This window comes from Microchirus variegatus (assembly GCF_963457635.1).
Source record: "Microchirus variegatus genome assembly, chromosome: 12".
NCBI classification, from domain to species: domain Eukaryota; kingdom Metazoa; phylum Chordata; class Actinopteri; order Pleuronectiformes; family Soleidae; genus Microchirus; species Microchirus variegatus.
The window spans coordinates 6,459,006-6,483,960 of record NC_139813.1 but is presented as its reverse complement, the minus strand read 5'-3'; the positions used below and the strand labels follow the sequence as shown (position 1 = coordinate 6,483,960).

General features: G+C 40.7%; 1 protein-coding gene across 1 annotated transcript in view; it reads right to left on the bottom strand.

Annotated features, from left to right (window-relative positions):
* The window catches only part of ptchd4 (patched domain containing 4), a gene marked incomplete at both ends in the record, with an annotated part of 48,132 nt that extends 26,337 nt beyond the window's left edge, over positions 1-21,795 (bottom strand). The window contains one exon of the mRNA XM_083899128.1: positions 21,196-21,795. Within this exon, the coding sequence (XP_083755254.1) occupies positions 21,196-21,795 (600 nt within the window). The remainder of the gene's footprint in view (positions 1-21,195) is intronic.
* Positions 21,796-24,955: the final 3,160 nt, after the last annotated feature.

Sequence of the window (24,955 nt, the reverse complement as noted above, 5' to 3'; positions counted from 1 at the left end):
AGCGCACCGCGCAGGGGAACCCTCAGTTGGCATGAACTCCACCCGACATGAGTGTTGTTGTTGTAACAATGTCAATGTTGGCTTATTGCCGATATTATCTTGTTATGAACCAACTAATCCACCACAGTTAAACAGCCACAATATGCTGTTTCAAAACGGGGGGCCTTGATATTTTATTTTACCTTTATTTAACCAGGGAAGAATCACATTGAGATAGATATCTCTTTTACAAGTGAGCCCTGGCCAAGGCAGCAGCACACAATTGAGATATAAATCTCAACCCTCTGGATAGACTGATTCCTGTGATTGGTTACTGAAATTTCTCTAAGCAGTGTACTGCAGTGACACAAAGAAAATGATGTTTTACTCTGCTCTGGCATTATGAGTATTTTGATTTGATTGTAAGGTCCATTTTGTAAGGTTTGTTTTGGAAGTTTCATTGGCAGAAATTGAATTTACCACACAAAAGTATGTTTGTATCAGTGTATACTTGCTTTAAAATCAAAATAATATGGTTTCTGTAGCCTTTGAATAAGCCTTTTATGGCGGCGTGTCGCAGCACAGCACTGCACAGTTTAGGTTGTGTTTCTACTAGAAAATAGCACCTACTCAACGTGGGCAGAGTCAACACTGCACAGCCGCATGAAACTGTGGTGACTTTGTTTTATACACGACAGACAGAAATGAGTGACTCGTGACTTGTACACAGTGGTGGAATGTAACGAAGTACAAGCAAAATCTAGTAATATATGCAGATTGTATTTGCGATATATTAGCACTCAGTGCTTCTAAATTGTCTCCTCATGAATACACTGCTACACAACTAAACTGCAAAAACAAAAACAAAAATGTAAGTGCAAATGGTGCAGCGTTGCAGACAAGCAGTGCTTTATTATCATTATATTTTAGGTCAATCTTTAAATAAAACTCTATAAACTTCTTCCAGGGATGAATGCGATCCATTGGTGTGTTTGTTAACACATTTATTGACCCAAAAGTACATTGACTTCAATTAATTTGAGAGGAAACAAATTGTCATGAGATCCCACAAAAGTATGTTTTTTTATCCAAATGTATGTCACTTATATCCACAATAACAGACACACATAGGGTGTTTTTGGCAAGATTACTGGGTATAATCACTTTTTAGTTATCATTGTGGAAGTGAAGAGGGAAAGTAGTCAAATTAAGTCAAAAAAGTGCCTGGTTAAGAAAACAACATTTCCCTGTCTCCTAGTGTCAAAATCCTCTCCATAAAACACACCAGAATATCCTCATAACACAGCAACAAATCCCCCTCATAATAACACAACAAATCTTCATTAAAGAGCACCAAAATAAAACAGTTTCTCCGTAAAAACACTGCTGCAACAGTCTGCAACACATCTTCAAATGGAGCTGATGGCGACATTGAGTGTCAAACTGTGGTTTGACACCAAACGCGCCTCCCTCCAGTGAGAGATTTGCCACTTACACTTGTGAACTATGTCACTATTGGTGAGAAAGTGTGTCATAAACAAATGGTAGAGAATGTGTGTGAAAATTGAACGAGTATGCAGTTATTGTACATATGAGCAGCTGTTGATGAGAGCAGTGCTTCTCAAATGGGAGTCTGTGGCACAAAAGTCTCTACATACATCCATTAAAATGTATCAATATTTTTAATTCTCTTTTCTTATAAAAAGCTTGAGCATAATGAATAGAAAGTCAAGTGATTTATTCTCTAACATTCATCCTTGTGCATTGAGGGAGCTGGAGCCAATCCCATTGGGTGTGAGGTGGGATATACCATCTAGAGGTCACCAGCCTATTACAGGGCCATTAACACAAACACACATGCAAGCAGTATGTAATCTGATATCGACCCAGTTGATAAATTGTTCATTACAAAATAAATCTATTATTAAATTATTCCAAGGTAAACATTGAGGGTGATCAGTGGAATATTGTTTTCCTTGTAGGGGGTTATTAAAGGTGCTGTACATGATTCAGGAAAAGCCACCATGATTTATTTTGAAAAGCTTCAACCATCAACTCCTGCCACCTTCCTTCAGTGCTCTCGCAAAAACAGCTCCCCCAAGATCCCGAATGGGCAAATGACTGCACAGCACGGTCAGTCACAGATCAGAGCGGTACCTCGGGGACTCCCTGAACCGCAAATTTCTAGGGCATCATGACTGACTCACCTGTGAAAAAGTGAAAATTCATCATACAGTTGCCTTTTAATTGTACTGACACGCAGCTAGCATGTTTGCATGTAAGATAGTTGATGTTAAATTATTTGTTTTTGAGCTGCAATTTTGTATTGTATTGTTAAGTTTGTCACTAATATCTTTATTCAACTAGTTCCAGTAAGTGAGCAGCCATAGATGTTGAGATGTTCTACAATCAGTGTTTGCAGAAGTTACCAAGAGCATTTTGTGAAGAACTATAGAAGCAGAGGCTACAGCAGAGCTCTGGTGTTGTGCCCTCACAACTACTAAAAGACAATGTAAACATTTTTGATCAATATCAGATGTTTTTAGTGCTAATGTTACCATACAAAGTCCAAGTTTCTCCTTAGCAACAACTTATCAAAAGTTAAGGAGCTATTATACCATATATTTTAGTTGTAGTTGTGATGCTCTGTGCATCTATAAAGCAAGTTGTGCCTGTCTGTCTGTCCGTGTGTCTGTGACAGGCATATCTCGCTGACCTTTAGTCAGATCGACTTTGAATATGGGTTGAGCATGGCCCGATGGTCTGCATCCTTGATTTTCAAATTCGCTGCAATATGCTGCAGGCAGTAGCTCATCAGCAGCAGCTGCGCTGTCTGGAGTGGGGAGGTGGGAGTGAAGAGGCTGTCCTCAAAGTGGGTGAGACATTCTCACACGGTTCACCGCAGAACATGGTGTTATACTGAAATGATGAAGACACCGAAGTCGGTGTCCATTCATCAATTGGCGAGCACATATTTATTTTGCATTTGCATTCTTCTACTTTGCAGCTAACTTGAAAAACGTGTTCCCCAAGGTTAGCAAGCGAGGCTACGATTAGCATTAGATGTAGGGCTAACATAATACAAACACTGTGCAACCTCATTAGGCACAACGCAAATGTTTTAAAGCTCACATAGAGTGGTCCTGTTGCACATATATGCTAGTTACATACATTAACTTGTTTTTTATGGTCCAAAACCTCCTAGTTGCTGTAAACGAGTCGATAGAAATCTGTTCTTATTGAAGCTCTTGTCAGCCGCGTTGTTTCAGACAGAAATCTTGCCACGAGAAGACTGTGTTGTGATTGGCCAGCCAGCGCAGAATCTCCCAACTGTCTTGTGATTGGCCAATACCCGGAAGTGACATATTTGCACACCAGCTCTCAGAAGCGCAGGAACGGTGGATGCACTGCTACTCATTATGAAAACATTGTTTTAACTATGTTCAAAAATAGTTTAGTCACGACTCAGAGTCAGACCCAGAGTCAGAAGCATGTATTACCATTCCTGAAAAATCATCTTCAGCTCCAATACATACATACTTCCTAAGTGCACTGCACTAGTAGTCAATTAATAAATCATCTGAGTGTTGTTTCTTGTTGTGATTTGTGTGAGGTTCTAGTACACATCCAAACCAAACGGAATTGATTCCCTTCACTGCAGTTGCTTAGTTCCTGAGTATCACTGAAGAGAAACAACAATGATGAAACTGACAATGAAGTGAAATACAAAGTGTTAACAGAGCTTTTCATTTGCAGATGACAGTCAAGTTTTGGCTGAGAACCAATCAGGAAGTGAATGTTGGTGACTGCATCATTGTTTCCAAGAGCCTGTGATTTTGTCCGTCTCTACTAAAATGCAGCCAGGACGTTTTCAAATGAATTTTTAATCCTCTCTGTTTTTGGGACTCTATTACGTCAGGAAAATAGAGATGACAAGCATATCAGGGGCTGAATTCATGCATTTTTTAAACGGAGAAAACAGGGCACAGCCTCGAAAGACAAAATGAAGTGTAGTGTTCAGTGCTGTTGTGCGTGAGAGAAGGAACGACAGAGAGAGAGTAGGTGGTGATGGGGCACCCGACAAAGACGTGTACGTGTGCAGTATGTGTGAGGAGCTGAGTGATGTGTGAAAAGGGAGGATGTGACACCTCTTGAGGTTTCTAACAAAAGATGGATGTGACTTGAAGGAGAAGTGTTTACAGGCTTTCTAAATAAAAACATAGAAATTAATCAGTTCAGGAATGCTAATCAATTATTACAGTTTTTTCTTCGTTTTTTGAGTTGAGACCCAATCAGCAGGCAAATTACCAATTATACTCAACAAAAATATAAACGCACAAACGGTGCACAAAAGAATGCCATTTGCTCAGATTCTTGATGCATTTGTTTATGGAATGATTTGTTTTGCTCAAACCCAGTAGTCCAGTGTCACTTGGCCACTCCTATTGACTACAATCTCAGATTGAGTATTTCAACTCACGAGAGACATGGAGCATGGCAGAGTGGTGGTCAATATGCGTGACCAGTACACAGACACTTCTGGTCTGGTCTGGTCAATAAAAGGGCACACCAAAATGTGGACTTTATGCCACAGATGTGACAAATCATGAGTGAGTGAGTGAGAGTGCTGGGTTGAGCGTTACAGCTGTGGCAACACAACTGAATGTGCATCATTCCGCTGTCAGCCGCCTGTGGACTCGCTTCAGAGAGACTGGAACAACAGCGAACCGGGTTCCAGTTCCCCAGAACGGCGGCCAACTTCATGGGGCTCTGCAGGAGGAATGGGAAAACATCCCCCAGGCCACGATCGACAACTGGTGATGTCAATGCGTCACTGGTGTACCGCTCTGCCTGAGGCCAATGGTGGACACATAAGTTATTGAAGTTTGTGAACTTGGATCATCGACCCCCATTGTGTTCTTCCTGCCATTACTCCAGGACTTTGGTTTTGAAATCGATCCTAATGCTCGCAAATTAAAGCCACTTTATTGATAAAGTTGCACTGTTATTTTTGGATAGTTACTCTGTTTTGTCACATAACAATATCTAAGTTTTTCTTTGTGCGTTTATATTTTTGTTGAGTGTAGCAATGGGGACTTCCATTAAGGATAGAAGATATTGGTGCAAGGAGCTCAAAGTTTCATAGCTGTTTGTGACCTTTGGAGGAAAATAATCCAGAGGCTTAACCTCTTCTTCACGGTTGCCCCCAAATTGACCAAGGTAAGCCAGAGCTATGGCGCTGCGTAACTGAAGACGCTGCAGATTCACAGAGTTGTTAATACGCACCGCACAGGGAGCATCCATTTACAGCGAGTCATAATACCTTTTTTTTTTTTTCAAAACAAGTTATTTTTAGACCAATGGTGACATGTTAATTACATTAAATGGGGTTTAATGATTTGGTACCTATGAAATCTCAAATGGCACAGATGGTGCCAAACTGTGCCAAAAGAGAGAACGCCTAGACATCTCTTTACTAAAACCTCTGTCATTTTACTTTACTTCACTTCAGCAGCATCAGCTCATGTCCACATGTTGTTACATGACCTCCATGTGTTTTTAAGCTCCTACTGCATATTTTAAAGATATTTGCTTTAAAATGCAATATTTTTTTAGGCGATAGAAAATATCCTTCATTTATGCTGGGTTCCATGTACATTTACTCTGACACAGTGGCATCTACAGTTAAACTTACTAATAATCCACATAGAGCTTGTAACTGCAGAGATTTACTCTATTTAGTTTGGGCATGTAATTTTAGAGCAGGGACTCCAAAAAGAGGGTCAGGGAAGAAGAGGTTAAATAGCCTTTGTGTGCCTATTTACATACATTTCTACATTTAATAAATAACTATTTTTTTACAAATCCGGACCGACATGTTGATCCTGTCAAGTCCCAACTGGCTTTGGTCGGGTAGCCATGCCCTTATTAAAGTCTAGGAACTACATCCACATTTATTTTTAGAAATAGTGTTTTTTTTCACTAAAAAAATTAAAAAAACTCTCCATATCGACTGGTTACAACCAATGCCTGCTAAGAATCCAGCCTTTCTGGCCCCAAAATCATATTCCGTCTCTTGCCAGTTTATGCATTGGGTTCAATGCATAAATGTTTGCAAAGCCATTCTTCCTGGTTCACATAGTTAGCTTCCATTAAAAAAAAATAAAAATACAAATGCATGCTCTGGCTAGTTTGTCCACTTGGGCTGCTGTAGAAACAAGGTAACCCATGATAGGTCGACTCAATTAAAGCAGGAACCTTGGCTATACATTTAAAATCCTTATTCTTACCTAAAATATATATTTTAAAGCAATTATACTGTAAACTGCTGCCAATAAACCCCCTTAAGGGATAATATGAGTGAACAAGTACATCATAGACAAAATGGTGGTGCCAACACATGAAATTTAAATCTCATTGGTTGTGCAGGCACTTAGTTTAATTTTGATGATAAGCGAGGAAAAATACCCATGTTAATATCCTTACACAAATTTCAGTATCTATTTAAGCATTTTCAACTCTAAAATGCGTAATTGGGGTTCTTAATCTAGTTTTAGGAGACACCTGAGGACACTATCGACTGATTTTTTATTGCCCAGTTCCCAAGTGCACCCGAGGGCGAGTCATTTATTGACACACACATGCGTAACCTCATCAGCCAGTTGCTGTGCCGTGTCTCTTCTACCCGTCCTCCAATCACGTCGGTTCTCCTGCAGCCGGACTCTAAGTGCCACAGCCCTGCTCCAGCATATCAACTTTCCCCGCAGCCACACCATTGTCGCTCTCACCTTCAGTTTTATGATTTATTAAATCCAACTGGGGTGTAAAACAAACATTGACCTTGGCTTGACATTGCCATATTGCATATGACCCAAACTGATGAATAACTTTATCCAATCCAGCACTCCATTTCACTGTCCTCTCATGAATGTATCAAGGCGCTTTGTCTGGCCTAACACAATATTATTGGTGTTAGGATGAATGTAATTCAGAACTGGCTGACCTTCATGTGTTTATATGAATTAGTTTTGAACACCAGAGCTCTGTGAGAGCCCAGAGAAGCCAATGTTGCTTTGTTGGCCTTACTATCCTGATATAGAACATATTTATTTAGAGATACAAGAGAAGAGTAAAAAACGTCTATTACGTCAGGTTGATTCAAGACATGCTTGAACACATATTGCATGAGTTAAACTAATTGACAGCTCGCTAATAAATTTAAAGCTCGTCTTATATATAAGACCAGCTTTACAACAACGCATTGTGTAATACGCTAACACGTTAGCATAAAGATTGCTAGCTAAAAATGCTAACAAGTCCACTAACATAGCAGAAGTGAGATCAGTGTCTGTCTCAATCTTTGTTAAGAAGTACAGCCACAATTTAGTTCTTCTGTAATTTTTCCTTGTCCATCTTCATTCAACGGTGAACACACACACACACACTCACTCACTCTCTCACACACACACTGCAGCAGCAGCAGCAGCTCCTGCCAAACGGCTTTGTGCATATTAAGTAGCCATGTGTATTCTCCGTGACCGTCAGCTGATTGGTCGAAAAAACAGCCCTGGAATGTGATATCACCACACCTTAACTAGGAATCGATTCACAGCTATCAAACAACCTTAATTCAAATACAAAGTTTATGGTTTTAAGACCCACAATACTGTGATTTGAAGCATGTAGTGGCTTTTAACAAACTTGTACTTGAACAATTTAAAAAAAGACGAAAATCCCTCATTTTCGCTCGCTTGTGTGGCGGCCGAGCTGAACATGTTGATTGCAAGGTATGTTTTTGAAGACATGCTACCCATGTCCACTGGGGAGTCTGAGTCATTCAGAGCTCTCCTTGATAAAATACCAACACGAGGAGGAAGGGGGGTTACCCCATGCCATACATTTGTGTGTATTTGAATGTGAAGTGTGAATTTTATTTTCAATATTTAGTTTTTATATATTTTTATTTCTATGCAAGTTAAATTTTAATCTATTTAAATAAGTTTAAATACATACCAAATGTTCTAAAATACTATATATAGTGTTTTTATTCTTCATTCAGTTATTATAAACATCTTTGACGTTATATATAGGATGTTATAGAATGTAATAGCGCTGTAGAACATTAAAAAATAACGTTGGTTACTTTGTTGAGTAACTAATTACTAGCTACTTTTTTGGGAGAAGTAATTTGTAACTATAACTAATTACTTTTTTAACGTAAGATGCCCAACTCTGTCTAAAGGTGGTGAAGTGACATTTGGAATAAATTATGAATTATTCCAAAATTATTAATTATTCATATTCAACATTTCATCACCAAATGTATGGATAATCCCAACACAACTTAATCAAACATTTGAAGCCGTGTCACGTAAAAGAACACAAAGGAAAAGAAGGACCAACTGCAGCCACAGTGACGCTGACGTAGTTCCCTGTGTCTCGTTTGCATTTAAAGAGACAGGCACTCAAAAGCGTATGTTCTGAACAGGGCTGTTTTGGCAGGGTGGAACTCGGTTAACTTGGAGAAATAGGCTTTAATTATGTCTACTTTAGCAGCAGCACTTAAGTTTTATTAAAGGAATTTATTTCTGGATTTCTTTAGTTAAGTTGCTATTGCTGTTGCTACTGTTTTATACTGTTTAATTTAAAAATATAAATGGCCTTAATTTGCTGTATTCATTCATGTTTTTAGGCCTCACCACAGTGATAATCATATTAAAGTCATGGAGGTGTATAAAGATTTAAAAAAAAAAAAGAAAAGAATGACAATTATAACACATTGGTATCGGTACTCAGTATCGGCCGATACCCACAGCACTAGTATCGTAATTGGTATCGGGAGGGAAAAAATGGTATCGGAACATCGAGTTATTACGTAATTCGTTGTTACACAGCTTTAAGTGGCATCACTTCATTACAAATTCCAATGATCACAGAATTTGACTGACAGAAAAAACAACAAAGCTGGTGGTGCCCAGAAACATTTGCACAGAACTGTAATTGGCGTAAATAACATTTAGTGATTCAAGCAAGTGCTATCGCAAACTGATTTTTCACCGACTGATAATGACATCGACTGGCACAGGTCTTCTCTTCTGACCTGTAGGAGTAAAACACCAACCCCACAGGCATATAATGCCAATTAAGGAGACCACTATAATTAGGCTGACTAAAGAGGTGAAGCAAAATGGCAATTTAGTCTGACGGGCTGGCTCTTGGAACGTCCAATTAACTTTGCTCTGTGTACACAGAAGAGACAATCAGAATGGATCAGGTGAAGCAGACTTCAGTATAAAGGATTAAAAAATGACAGTGCATTTTCTTGATTTCAATGTGACTGTTGTGTGATCTGTGTACAGATTGTCCAATATTTTATTTTTTTTTAAAGTGGACCTAGATCGGAAGTTCCAATTACCGCTGTTTTTAAGTGTGTATCTGCGTCATTACCTCGTTTACGAAGTCCTGAAGTTTTGAAACAAACAGTTCAGCCATTGCTGAGAACGCTGTGTTTTATTGTAATCTCGGGCTCAACAAGATCTCCCTTCTGGTTACGTAAACAGCATTTCTCCTGGTCTGGGCACTAGTCCGGGTACATCCGGTTGCGTACATTGAACCGCAGAAGAAGAATAACGTCCGTTGTGGAGGTGTTTCACGAGCGACAGTGTCTTAAGTCATAAAAGGGACTTAAGACACATGCGAGGAGACGTGACAAAGCCTTTTTTAAAACAATGTTTTGATATTGAGTAGCAGTACATTCACCGTTCCAGAGGGGGGAGCTGCGCTTCTGAGAGCTGGTGTGCTAATTATGTCACTTCCGGGGAATTGGCCAATCACAAGACAGTTGGGAAGGCTCTACGCTGGCTGGCCAATCACAACACAGTCTGTCTTCTGGGTGTAAGATTTATGTCTGAACCAACGCATCTGAGGACAGCGTCAGTAAGGAGGTGATTTCTATCGGCCCATTCACAACAACTAGGAGGTTTTTGACCATAAAAACAAGTTAATGTATGTAAGTAGACCTCCATAACTAACATATATGTGCAACAGGACCACTCTATGTGAGCTTTAATGGTGATGTCAATCTAAAGAAATAAGAGGATGGCTGATATACAGTATGATCATCTTTTTTGGGGTTACATGTAGGGCACACTTTCTTGTTTTCATCCATTTGATAAAATACTAATAGTTATTTGTCCATCTCCCCATTAATCACATAAATATCCAACAGGTCAAGACACCAGTGTGTGCAATGCAAATTTCGACATGGTTTGGATATCAAATGCAAGATATTGGTAGAAATGTGACAGATATAAAAAAAGATGAGCCGCTTCCACCCCCTCACATACACAAAACCAAACAAATAAGGCACATACAATATTGAACGAGTACTGCACTAGTGAGAACTAATGATACACAAAATTCGGAAAGATAACATTTGCTGAACAACACTCAACACTTAAGCACAATCTGCATTTTCTGTTTGACCTGAAGAATGTTTCAGTTTTAGTGCATTTTGCAGCATTTATTTTCAGAACAAAAATCTAAATAACCTCACAACTCACAATCACATTGTCATAGAATGACAATCTATCAATGCCATCCTCCATCTATCCATTTTCTACAGCTCCATCCACTGAACAGTCCATATCAGCGCCACATGATATGAGAGAAACAGAGACAAACAATGATTCAACTATTCACTCTCACACCTACGGTCAATTTAGAGTGTCCAATTTAATCTAATCCCCACACTGCATGTTTTTGGACTGTGAGAGGAAGCCGGAGAACCCGGAGAAAACCCACTCACACACGGAGAGAACATAAAAAATTTGGCCAACAAATGAATGCCTTCCTTCTGCAAATATAATAAGTCCTCCTACCTAGATGAACAAAATGTCACTGGATTCCAAAACAACCCAGCATTTTGCAAACTATCATCACTTTAAGTTGCATATCACATTGAATTGAATGAGTGCATGAACCTCCATGTGGAGGAGTTTAGATGAGAACACTACTACTTAGAGATAATAAGAAAACAACATGGTCATTATGCAAAAAAATGATAACGGTGGTTTTACATCAGAGTCAGATTTGTATCCCCAACCTCCCATTCCAATGCACATGCTTCTTCACAGCACTGTAATAACATTACACCCAACCTTGTTTGATGATGAATCAATATCTCCATTACACAGAGGCATAGAGTTTTTTCAACTGTAAATGTCAAGCCCATGTTATTTCTTAACTGCTAAAAAAACAATGAATCTTGAATAAAAATGCTTGTTTGCACAGTATTTACTCAGTTTGTAGAATCTACTTTATGAATAGAAATCTAGAATAATATCATACCAAATAAATAATAATTTTTATCATATTTTCTTTTTCATTATTCTGATATCGTTTTGAATCGACAAATAGACCTGATTGTGAAAAGAACCAAAAGCTAAATGTTGTGTATTTAACACATTTCCAGTCATAATGACCACTCAAATTTGCTTTACCCTACAGGTTTTTTCATTCACACGCATTCATACGTTCACACGCTGCCAGCACAGGGACACACCAGCGTATACAGTAGCAAAGCTGGGAATCAAACCCTCAACTTCAAAGTATGACCTACTCTACCTCTACAACCGTATCACCATTACCCACAACCTAACAAGTCGTGATCAACGCAGTGAGGCTGCACTGAGGAAATATGAAGCCGCTGTAGTTAGCGCTGAGGCTAAAGCTGTGTTCCATTAACATCAGACACATGGGTGTGACGTTACCTCCAAATTCACCAAGTTCCAGTTGATGCAATGCAAATGTGTCTCAGGCTAGCCACTGTTAACAATACCAATGAATAACAACACTCAGTGTTTTGGTGCACACAAATAGCAACACAACTTGTCTACAGTTAAATATGTAACAGTACTATGCGACTGAAACAAAAACAACCAAAGTGCTATTTACAGTAAAAGCAGCAGTATCACCAACCCAGAGAAGGGTTGGATGCATATGTAAGTAGCCTACAGAATAGAAATTTTCAGAAAAGTTGGGACAAATTCTCAAAATCGCAATCAAAATTAATATCTGTAATTTGTTGAATCACTCGAACCTATACTTTACATATTAAAGTACCTGTCTGTATTGTTAAACTCATTTTGAGTAGATATAAAACATGTTGTGAAAATATAGTCATGGAGTAATGATGTTCCTGAAGGTTCCACAATTTAGATTAACTGGTCACACGTGAGAGTGTTAAAATATGGGTTTAAAAGGATCATCCACCAAAGGTCTGTTCAGGCAAGGATTGGGTCATTGCTCACCATTTTGTGACAAACTTCCTGAGATAATTCACAGTTAGTTCAAAAACTTTTAGGTTCTTTCATCATCTGCAGCTCATAATAGTGTGAACAGATTCAGGGAGTCAGGGGAAATATCGGTGTATAAATGACTAAGGGCAGTAACTGCTGTTGAATATGTGGGAACATCGAACCCCCAGGACAAACTGTATGAGAAGCCGTCATGCTGCCATGATGGACAATGCCACATGTGCTCAGGAGTACCTCGGATAATCATTGTCACTTCACACGGTCTGCTGTGTTGCATCAAGAAATGCAGTCAAAAATGTTATTAAATGAAAAGAAATACTGAATTCTTTGGGCCCAAACTTCTCTGAGACGAACTGAGAGTTAGTAGGAACATGTTTTGTGGTCAAACGAGTCCAGGTTTTAGCTTGTCTTTGGGAAGAATGGATGCAACTCTACTTGGCAAAGATAAAAAAGAAACATATCCAGACTACAATCAACAAAACATCCAAAACCCAAGATGCATGATGGTATGGGGGGCATGAGTGATCTTATAGCTTATATTGAAATTGTATCAACATATATCAAGACGATGTCTTTTACAAGGAACTCTATGATTGCCTCATTCTGCATGAGTTACAACAGCATGGCTTCATAGACAGTGTGTTTGCCATAAAAGGTGATTTGAACCATGTGGTAAACTTCCCTCTGGCCCATTCTTTTATTTGTGTGTGTTTTCATTGCATTTTAAGCTTATAGCTATTTTAATAATTATCTTTTGTAATGCACTGCCCCTACTGTTCATATATATATACATATATATTTCTATATACTGTGTATTTTAAGCGGTTTCTCCTGGGAAAAGAACTAAACTTCCGTGCACCAAAAAGTAGGACTTTTACAAAGCGTGTGTCTGTACAACAAGCACAGAAATAAAACCCCTAGCTGTGTCTTCAAAGAGCAGGATGAGATATAAGAAGTCAGGCAAATGGAATAAGCCCAGACAGCCTGTCAGACAGGCAGGCAGTCGGGGGGAGAAAAAAAAATGATTCAGGGACATTGAGAGAAACAGAAATCCTGATACAGAGTGAGGAGAACAGCAGAGGAAAGAGGTCACACACCAGCCTCCAAGAGTGAATTACTGCCCTTCATGTTGCACACAGGCTGCAATTAATGTGCATATGTGACTCGGTCCATACTTGTAGAAAAACAGGCGCAATTTGTGCATAACTGGAAAGGGCAATACAAGTAAATGCTTTAATTAAATTCGACGTTGTGGACTGTAAAGAAAGCAACTTTCTTGCTCATTCAATCACAGATATATCAGCGTCATTGTTTGTCAATCAAGATGTTGATTAAGAGAACTGCTGCGTCTTTTCAATAGGACTATGAGCTGGGTTCTGTTTTAAATACAGAACTGCAGGTTCTATAAGGTTGGAACTACTTCCTGCTAAGGAATGTACACAATCTTGAAAACTATCACGACAAACAATACTCACTGGACCTCAAGCTGCAATAGAATGCCAGAGAGAGATTCTGTGAGAAAATGTTTTCAGTTTAAAATTAAATTGAAATTATTGACCTCCGCCAGGAGGTATATGTTTTCGCCAGAGTTTGGTTGTCTGTTTGTCTTTATGTCTATCTGTCTGTCTGTCTGTTAGCAACATAACCCGAAAAGTCGCGGAAAGATTTGGATTAAATTTTCAGGAAATGTAGGCAATGGGACCAGGAAAAAGTGATTAAATTGGGCATGATCCGTAGATGCTCTCACTATTTCTATCGCTATTTGTAGTTGTAGTTATTATTATTTTCTGATGCTCAAAAAAGTTGCATCCTTCAAGAAGGAATATACAGTAAGAAAACACAAAGAACAGAATTAAAAAACTTAACCCTAACCCAACTTAATTTAGCTAAGAGTATTTACAGTGTATTGCACTGATATTAAGGTTTACAATGAATTTGCACATAGATCCTGATTTAGGGTTTGTTTAGGATATTAAATGCAAATTACTCTAAAGAGGTTTTAAAGTTTTCAAAGTGTCGCAGCTTTTTGTTTGAAAGTATGCAGTGTTGCCTTGGATTCACTGTTAACCATGACAGTGAGTGGCTTTTGCAGACACTGGACGAAAAAAAACTCCAGACAAACAAAAACAGTTTTGTTACAAAGAAAACACCGCTTATGGCCCAGAAAAAAACAATCTAAACACAAATTACATTTTAAATATAGGAAACGGAATTCAATTACAACTGGAAATCTTTTATTGCAAAAGCCTGGCCGGTTCTTGGCTCATTTATCTGCCCATTTAAGCGAAGTTTGCAAGGCTGCCATACTGGGACAACATTTCACAACTATCTTTATTTTAAAAGGAAGCACTTTGCAATGTGTGTGTGTGTAGCAGATGTTGATGGCAAGTGTTTGATATATTGTGCAGCTTAACTCTAAATAGTCTGCCAGAAGATTATAGTTCATATTCAGGATACAGGTTTGTACTTTACTTTAAGTTGGAGGGACTGTTCTTCTTTAGCCTGGGTAAATTCAGCCGAGACTGCCAGTGATTTGATTTCGCTCTGCAGAAACCTCTGAATCCCCTAAAGAAGCGAACCAATCACAAACCCCTGGTGCGTTAGAGGGCGGATTTAATATGATGATGACAGAGAAGTGACATCTAGCAGCTTTTGTATATCAAACTTGACGGCAACTGAAGAGGAGCTGTCTTTCGGTCGGACTGTTCCATTTTGGCAACTTGCTCCATGAAGCTCCCTGGGCAAAAGTCGGTAGATACCATCCATTTTTCTCCATCTGGATTATTGGTCTGAATGGTTGTAGGTCTATCCAATTGTGTGCAGAGGCACCTCTTGAAAGTGGGAGGTGACTACACCCTTTACAGACTTGAAATGCAGTCGAGCATTAGCCGGGCTAGTTCTTCTTCTTACAGTCAGTGGTGTGCACAGCTGGAGGGGGAAGGCCCAATTGTTGAAAAAAGTGTGCTAAAGTGCTCTCTGGTGGCAAATTGTACGCTAAAGTGTCCTCTTTCGAACCAAAACACGTGCTAAAGTGTCCTCTTTCGAACCAAAACACGTGCTAAAGTGCCCTCTTGGGAGCCAAAAAGCGCTCTAAAGTGCCCTATTGGGAAACAAAAACACGTGCCTTTTTTTTTCTTTTCGCCCCTGCCCTTCAAAAAGTCTGTGCACAACACTGGTTACAGGGTTCCCACACCTTGGATCAAGGGCTTTTCAAACAGAATGTGCTATTTGTGCTGACACAGCTTAAGATCGTAGGGCACTTTGAGAGAGCCGCTTCACCCACGGCATCCACTTTTATTGATTTGTAGCAACATTCTGCATCTGGACAAGTGATTGTCCTTGGGATCTTTGGCAAGCCAGTCTTTGTAATTTCTATTGCTGAGCCAGAGATCTAGGAATTTCTTATTTCCTAGTCATCACGTAATTTGCAATCTCTTGCTTAATGTTACTCGCTCTTTGTTCTGCATGGACTCTCACGTCAACCGCAGCGAGAGACAGTGTACACAATACCGCTAGTAATTATGACAGTTTGTTCTGCGTAGGCCTAGTCTACGTACTTCAAGCAATGCAGGGCATGAAACAGGTGGCACCATAACACAGGAGGGAGACATTTACATTTAGGTATCAACTGAACTTCTTTCTTGCACAAAATTCATACACTTTCAATGAACCATGTCTATTTATGGTGACTTGAAATTCGTATTACAAATTCACAAACTTTCAAGGATTTCAAGGACCTGTGGGAAATGTGTTTGTTTTTGAAAGTACAGGTCTACATAACAGACCTGTATTCCATGCTTCTCTAAAACAGCCTGATGGAACAGAAGCATGAATCTCTTGGCGACACTACACAGCCTAAGCCTTCTTAGATAATACACTCTCTGCTGAGTTATGATTTTGAGCGCAGGTTATCAATGTGAATTTGCCAACTAAGCATATTGCCTATGCGGATGCCAAAACACTTGTAGGAACGGACTTGTTGGATTGCAGCACACACTGGCCTCATTTTGCTCGAAGAGCTGCAACACCAGAAGATTGTATAACCACTCTAATTGCCCGATTGTCCAGTATTAAAGCCTCACATCTACGTTGTTGAACCGTTCAGCACGAGCACGAGCATGAACTGCAGCTTTCTGCGTGTTATGCCGCACAACTAGATGAAGACATAAATCCTCATCAAAGCTACTGTGAAAACTGTGTATCTCGTAAATATTAACTTTCTGTAGTAAAAAAAAAAAGAAGAAGCAGAAGGAGAAGGATGATGAATGGTCTCACTGCTCCACTCGGACACTGATACAGCATGAATAGGGGGCGCTGATGTTGCAGCATTCAGTGGAAGTTACAGCCTGCCACGCTGGAGTCCAGGCTTGTCACACAATGAATATGCGATTGTGACACGTTGAGCCTACGTTTGCAGAAGCTACAGTGGCGTGTGCCTCACATGCTATTTGCATTTGATGAATAAGCTAATTGCTACAGTGGCTGTGTCCACTTTCTGTCAGAGCTGTGGAGTAGGTTTGCACAATACATGGAAAATGTATCATTATCACAAGAGCAACATGTGCAACACACATATCACAAAAGATACTTTACATATTGCCTGCAATACTACAATAAATGTAGTTTTCCATTGTATCCCTAAATTATTCTTTACCTATTTTAACCTGTAACGTGTACAATTTGTAAGATTAAATAAGATTTATGGGTGAAGTTCCATGTCACAGCTGAATATCCCTCCCTATCCTTTCTTTTTTTGTGTGCGAGAACCTATGTAGGTTTCGGTTAGCATCACAACTTGTTTAATTTAATTTGTCCATTGTGGGCTACTGTAAAAACATGGTGGTCCAAAATGGCAGCCTCTTCAGAGCGGAACCAGCTCCTGATGGAAATATAAAAGGCTCAATCTGATTTATAATGCAAAATAGCAATTCATACAATCAGGTGAATGTACACTTATACATATAAAAATGTATCTTCAATTTCTGCCAAATTAAAATAATTTTCTCAACATTTTGCAGACTGGACCTTTAAATACTCCTCTTATACAGCAACAGTCTCATATGGAGCTAGTAAAAGGGGACATTGAAAAATAAGGAAACTTTTCTTGCGATGTTATGCGACACTGCAGGTGGTGTTGTTGCTGTTGTTGTACCGTAAATACTTAAATTTGTGGAAACTGCAGGCTCGACTGAATGGCTGGACTCTTTTATTTAGATATGCAACACTAATAATACATTGCACTGACTTTTACAACTACTGATAGTGGTATTTATGTAAACGTGTTTGTTGCCTTTCAGACTAACAGCCACCTAAAATAATTACTCTCTTTAGATTACAGTAACACCTTATAATTCAGTTTTTGTTCATTATAAAATTTTTATTGCAAAGTCATTTGATTGCAATTTTCAACAACTATATCATATATTGCATGTTTCCCTAATATATTGCAGCCCTACTGTACAGTGAATGTCATCGATCCTAAAGCATCATAGAGCTGAAGCCAAATAAACCCATAACATTCATACTGCAACTGCACTGGGGCTGGACGTTTAATTATTTTCAAATCACAATTTAAAACAATGCAATTAGTAACTCTCAAAGCCTGCAACTTAATGGTTATATGTTTTTATTGCTCTGTGTTCTTGCACTGGCGTATAGAGGTTAAACGTTGTGCCATGTTTTCAGTGTGAACTCGGGTTTGACATCGAAAAACATATTTATTGCTGACAATTAAAATAACAGTCAGATTTTTATTATTATTATTCCTCGAAGCACAAAAAGCTATGGGCAAACAATCGTTTTTCAGTTTAAAGAGGCAGCAGGCAACCTCTTTGCCCATTGCAGTTTCACTGTGTATTGTTGTCTGATCACAGTCATGAGGATGCTGCAGTAGCACGACACCAGTACGGAGGCAGGTACTTTTCTTTTTTTCGAAGACAGTGTTGTGTTGTGCCATAGAAAGAACCCCTGCATGAAAATGACCCCAGTCACGGAGGAGGAAAAGACAGATATGAGGTGAATATATATACTCTTCATTGTTTAAAGTGCTGTAAAATGAAGCTCCTTTAAAATTTGAAATGTTTCAGCAAATAATGCACCTTCTCGTCCAAGGAATAAAACCGGTTTACAAAACAGTTTAGCCATCGCAGTGCATCTATATGTAGCATTTCTCGATCACACACTGCCCACAAACACAATGACAAGTTTAAGCCAAAATGTCAGTTATTTCGTTTGCTTTAAAATGACTATTATCATGTGAAATGTTGATTGAATAAAATGACTAATAAATAACACCATTGGCTATATGCTGTGCTGTCTGCCATGTGAATGGAGGATTGATTTACGGCACAAAGGACACTTTGCTATTGTGCAAGGGCAGTTTTCTCATATTATCATCTGGAAGTGAATGTGGCAGACACAGTATCAATATGGACATTTTTTGACAGTGGTTTTGGATTCATGGTTCATGCACCTTTTCCAAGTTCAAGTTTATTCTTCATGCATTTCTAGCACTGTGCAGCTGTGGGAAATGAATATGAATTACACATACATGGTTATTTCATGTTATATTAAAAAAGACAGAATCTTGCTTTTTTTGGTATATATTAAAAGAAAACTGCTGAGCCAATAATAAGCCGTCCAACGTAAACCCTGGCTTAGAGGAGTGTGATTTTCATTGTTTTTATGCCGCTGTCAGTACTGTTCTACTAATCGAGCAGGCATTTTAAAACGGTGATGGCTGGGATTACGTCGGCTGCAGGAGGTTACGGAGCTGATCTTCCTGGTTTTTACGCCTGGTCAATAATGCTCGCCTGCTAGCTGGGTGTAAACTGTGGAATGGAACGATGCGTGCATCATTACGCCGCGTCTCATTGAGACATGCCTCCGTTCAACCCATTCCACTTTTTACAGCCAGCTAGCAGAGCAGACAGTGAATCGCTTGAGGAGACATTTCAGCAGACAATATGAAAGCACAAGACGGATCGGAAATTTCCGAATTCCGTGAATTAAATGTGTATCGACACTCGATATCGATACTGGATCGGATCAGCCCCATCCCTAGCTTAATGTAAGGCTACAAAAACCAAACATTTTTTATTCTAAAGCAATTATACACATAAACAAACATCTGTATTCTATGGGTAATGGTATGTTCAAGTTCTGCAAATAAATCCTCATTAATTTAACACATTGGACCTTGGACCACAAATCCCACCACGCAACATGCTCACGAGGACCATATCAGAAAAAATGGCGCCTATCTCAATTTGCACCTGATGTGTTTGTGGGTCTATTGCATTGGTTCTCAAAGTGCAGCCCGGGGGCCAATGGCGGCGGTGGTGGTTTCTATATGGTGAATTTTAGTGTATTATTGGGTTATAAGCTGATAATAAGCAGGTAGCTACAGCCTCCAATTTCTATTTACCCAGTAAATATATGGTAACAGAAATGTGTTACTTGGTATTAACCTGTAATTATAAGGTAAGCACAATGGCCAAAATACTGGGCAATTACCCAGTAAATTATAAAGCTTTATTATATTAATGCTTAAATTACATTATATTAACGCTTATATTACTTAAGGCTAAACTGTAGAACTGCAATCTGGTCATTACAATTATTACAAATCAGATTTCTTTCTGGTTTTTTTCCTTTGGCGGCCCTCAGTCCAATGTTGGGTTCCTAACTTAGCCCTCAGGTATCAAAACTTTGAGAACCCCTGGTCTATTGAATGAGCACCTGCTTGTCTGCATTCAACATATTGAAATACACTTGGGGGAACTTGGAAATCTAAAAAAGAGCCTAAAGTGCATCAGACCATTTGTCGAATGCTGCGTGGTCCAGCAGAGGATGCTGTGAGCATGGCTTGGCCTACAATTTAACATGAATGTCCTCATGGACCATCAGAAAAATAAGACTGACGTTGGCTTGCTGTGAAAATGAACACCATGGGGCTAAATGATCCTGCTGAAAGTGGTGTGTGGTCCTATTTCAGATTCTTTGTCACAGATGGGAACGCGAGGAACAAAATCTGCGGACTCACATGTTAGCAAAGCCGTAAGTGGTGCAGTGGCAGAGTGTTCAACCTTGCGTATCTAATATCCAGAGTGATATTAAATCACGTTTGTGTATGTGCTGGAGGAGGAAATATATCGTCCAAGGAACGGCGTGCCACAGAACATTCACTCGAGCTTGATTTTTTTTGGAAAATTGCTAGCTCCTGTACTACAAGCAGCATACTGACATTTTAACAGTTTTGTGTGCAACTAATACATCTGCGATGAGTGCAGTGAGATTCCCAGTTTAGCAACAGAGAGGAAGACATGAGGCGAGTGTAGCCACAGTAGCCTTGTCATTGTAAAGCATGTGCAGGCAGGAAAAAAGCCAGAGGGAGACACTGCATTAAAAAAAAAAGAGAGGATATCCCCATACGTGTGTGAGGGAGAGGGGAGAGTGTGTTGCATGTGTGTGGTGTAGCAGAGTGCAACAGTCAGGGGGGCTGTATGCGGGCAGCCAATCAATTCACCTGCACCAACAAGGGAGGTGGAAAACTGCAAACCGGCCGTCTGTGTGTTGTGAGGAGGGTTTCCCTCTCTGGCTGCTGCTGCTGCTGCTGCTGCATGTAACAATCTGCAGCCCTCCCTCCCCTTCCCTCCCCCCCCCAGCACAAGCCCGCTGTGTTCATTCAGAAATTATGGCAAGCTCCAATAAGGGCCAGCTATATTCTACATGCTGACTGATGCTGCACTGTCACCGTCAGTGTGTGTGTATGTGTGTGTGTGTGGGGTGGGATGTTGCACGCATGCTTTGGTTGTTGTGCATCTGTAAAGAGGAGCTGCAGTGTCAAAAATAAATGAAGAGGGAGGAGGAGGAGGGGGAGGGGGGGGAAACTCCTCACCTTTAATGTGGTGTTGGGGTAGCTCACTGGCACCTTATGGAAAGTGCTGTTGGACAGCACCGCCTGCCTGATGTCCTCGAAGATGGTGATGATATCATCCAGCAGGCAGCGCTTGTCCCTGTAGCTCAGGACGCAGAGGTGCGCGAACGTGTAATTGAACCCTTTGTAACTGACGCGTAAATCCAACACCTGCTTGTGGACCTGCAGGACCTGGTCGGCCAGCTCCAGGATGTTCCCCCCGGACTTGGCGAGCAGGATGAGCCTGCCATATCTGCCCGGCGTGTGCAAATCCGAGTACAGCTTGTGCTTCGACTGGTCGATGGAGAACAGGCTGTTAGCGAGACTCCGCTCGATCTTGGCGAGGCTGTGCGTCGGGGCGACCAGCACCTCCAGGTCCGTCTCCGGCTTGAAGCGGCTCAGGACGGTAGATCCAAAAATGATGGTGAGGACCGCGGGGACAGTGAGGAAGAAAACGGGGTGCCTGCTAACGAATAAGCCCAGCCAGTAGAACGAAGCCTTGAGCCCTCTGTGGATCACTTGCCGCAGCATCCTCCACAAAATCCTGCTTGCAGATGCCCCGTTTCCCCCGATGAAGCACATGTGACATCAGACTCTGTTCCCCCGGTTTATAGTCCAATTCGTAAGAGAATAACACCAGGCAACAACATCAGCACCATGCACACACACACACACACACACACACACTCACTCACTCACACACTCACACGCACGCACGCACACACACATACACTCTCACATGCGCACGCACGCACCACAACACCTGGAAAAACAGCACTGCAGCAATCCGCGAGCCACACACACGCAAGAGACAGTCAATGGATCACCATCGTGCATCGGCCGATGGAGACGCGTCCTCCGCCGTGTGCCTCATCCTGTCACGCTATTCCGCCTCCATGTGTGTGAAATTCATAAAAAATTCAAATAAATAAACAGCAACAGCCGCGCGCCCCCCTTCCTTCGCTGCACCGGCTGCAGCCGCAGCGACGATGAGCCGCGGCGGTGTGATGTGCATGTGTGCGCTCCGACTCCTGTCTGTCTGCCTCTGCACAACTCCTCTCACGGCGGCGGCGGCGGCGGTGGTGGTGGCGCCTGATTTATGTACTTAACTGTAACCATGTGTGCTGCAGGGAGGTCTGCGAGGAAAGGAGGAAGGATGGAAGGAAGGATGGCTGGAGGAGGAGGAGTGGGAGGTGTGTGTGTGTGTGAGAGAGAGAGAGGTTGGGGGGGTGACTGGTTATTTTAGGAATAGTGGAGGCAACAGGCAAAGATGAGAGTTGTAAAAATGTTCCTGCAGGTGGCTGGAGGAGCAGAAGCACTTGCAGGGATGAGTCAGTGTTGGCTTCATGAATGGGGAAAACCCAGCATTGCTGAGTGTTTTATGCAGGCCAGACAGGGAGCTGTGGCTTAACCATCTCTCTCTCTCTTTCACACACGCACATGCATGCACACATGGACATTTTGACACAGCACTGACTTCTATTCATTTAATATAAGCCCATGTCCGTGTGTAGGTCTGCGTGTGGTATATTTCAACATCTGCCCATTTCTGCAGTAGCACATGCGTGGGTAAAATATGGCTCCTTGGCTGGACTACCTCAAGTTGACTCTTGCTCAGCTCAGTTGACTTGATTTATTCATTGTCTTCCACTTTATCCTCCACATGAGGGTCAGAGGGAGCTGGAGCCAATCCCAACTGACATGGGGTGAAAGTTGGGGGACAGTTTGTCAATCCATCACAGGGCCAAACACCCATTCAGTCTCACAATCACCCCATGGTCAATTTTAAGTGTCCAGTTTTGGGACTGTGGGAGGAAGCTGGACTACGTGGACAAAGCCCACACACACACAGAAAGGACACCGGTCAAACAAGAGTTCGTTCAAAGCTGATATAATGAGACGTGAATTATAAATGCATCACTTTCTAGTCTTTGATGACCACTCAAAGCTGGTTTACGCAACGTCCGTTGTGGAGGTGTTTCACGAGCAACAGTGTCTTCTGACTCTGGGTCTGACTCCGGGTCAAAGTCATAAAAGGGACTGCGGCTGGGAGTCGTGAAGAAGCTATTTTTAAACATTGTTAAAACAATGTTTTGATATTGGGTAGCAGTGCATCCACCGTTCCAGAGGGGGGAGCTGTGCTTCTGAGAGCGGGTGTGCTGAATATACTGGCCAATCACAAGACTCTGTCTTCTGGGTGAGAGAGTTGAGTCTCAAATCTCGCGGCTGGGAAACACCGTCAGAAAAGAGGATTTCTATCGGCTTGTTTACAACAACTAGGAGGTTTTTGACCAACAGGACCACTCTATGTGAGCTTTAATGCTAACATGGTGATGTGAGGTGCACTTTGTCTGACAAAAAAAAAACATTGGCAACAAGGAGAACAACCTTGTCCAAGAGCTCCATTTTAGCCTTGTAGTGTTTTAGATGAACAGTAAAACATTTGATTTGATTGGCTGACTTTCTTCTTTCTAATGAGGAGGCATCCAACTCTCCATAGTGTTATTTACCTTTACTCAGTAGTGTTCTGTAAAGCACAATGAAAGTGTCAAGAAAGCAACAATACACCAGGAGTGTAGTAAGTAATATCCCTATGGTGCTCTTCAGTTTGGGGATCCAAAAGATCTGAAACAACTTGAGAAATCTGAGGCACTCTAGAAAGTGATAGTTAAAATGCCTTGAATAATTGATGGCCATTGAATAATATAAACAGTAAAAAGATGCCAACACATTTCAGCCATCAAGGACTTCATCCTCTAGAGTCCCTCACATTTCTCAAGTTGTCTCACATTGCAAGTGTGTGTTGTTGTGAGAGAACTGATTCTTAAAAGATTGGACAAAATCCACCTCCAAAAATAAGACTTAATGTTCATATTTAAAAACCCATCTACTCACTGAATTGAAACCCTTTGAATAATAATCACAACCTTAGGTATGTCAGCATTGTCCTTTTAATCAACCAGTCGCTCACTGACTATAGTCACACGGACAAGGATTGAACCTGGTCCTGGTTTAAAATCTTTAAGTAAACATCTCATTACTGAAAAATCCATTACAGTCAAGGATTAGGATTATCCCTTGGCTGTAACATGGTTAATACCATTTGTATAGACTTGGATTTAGAGGATACTATACAAAGTAAGGGTTATAGAAAAATCCCTTTGTGTTGCAGAGTAAAATGTCACTGTTGTTGTCCCAATACCTTATCAGAGCCTGATTTTGCAAGCAGCGCCTCTTAAAGAGAGAGTGGTGAGGCGGCATAAAAAGTAGGACACAAACAGTCACTAATTCTGCACCTGAGTAACATCTTGGCACGAGTAAAGTCTGCTCACAAACAGCCTCCTGAGAAAAAGATTCAACAGCAGATCCACTTGTTCTATTTGTTCCTTGTGATAGTTTGAAACAGTTTCAATGTACCTTGTGTTTTAAATGGCTGGGATATGTTATACATTCGTATATTCTAGGTAGCGTGTATGCCTCAGAGACGGGCGCTGCAGAGAGACGGGCGCTGCTCTTCCGGTAGCGACCAGCAGCAGGAATGTTTGCTTGTCCGCGTTTGTCTTGTTCTTACTTTTGCTTTTATTGCCTGGATATGGGGGCATCAGCCTTAGAGACTAGAACAACCTCAGCCATATTGTAAAGGTGGCTGGTAAGTTGATTGGTTGCCCACAAGTTTCCTTGATGAATATTTATGAGAAACATGTTATGCGGAAAACAAATCCTATACTGAACTGTGTAAATC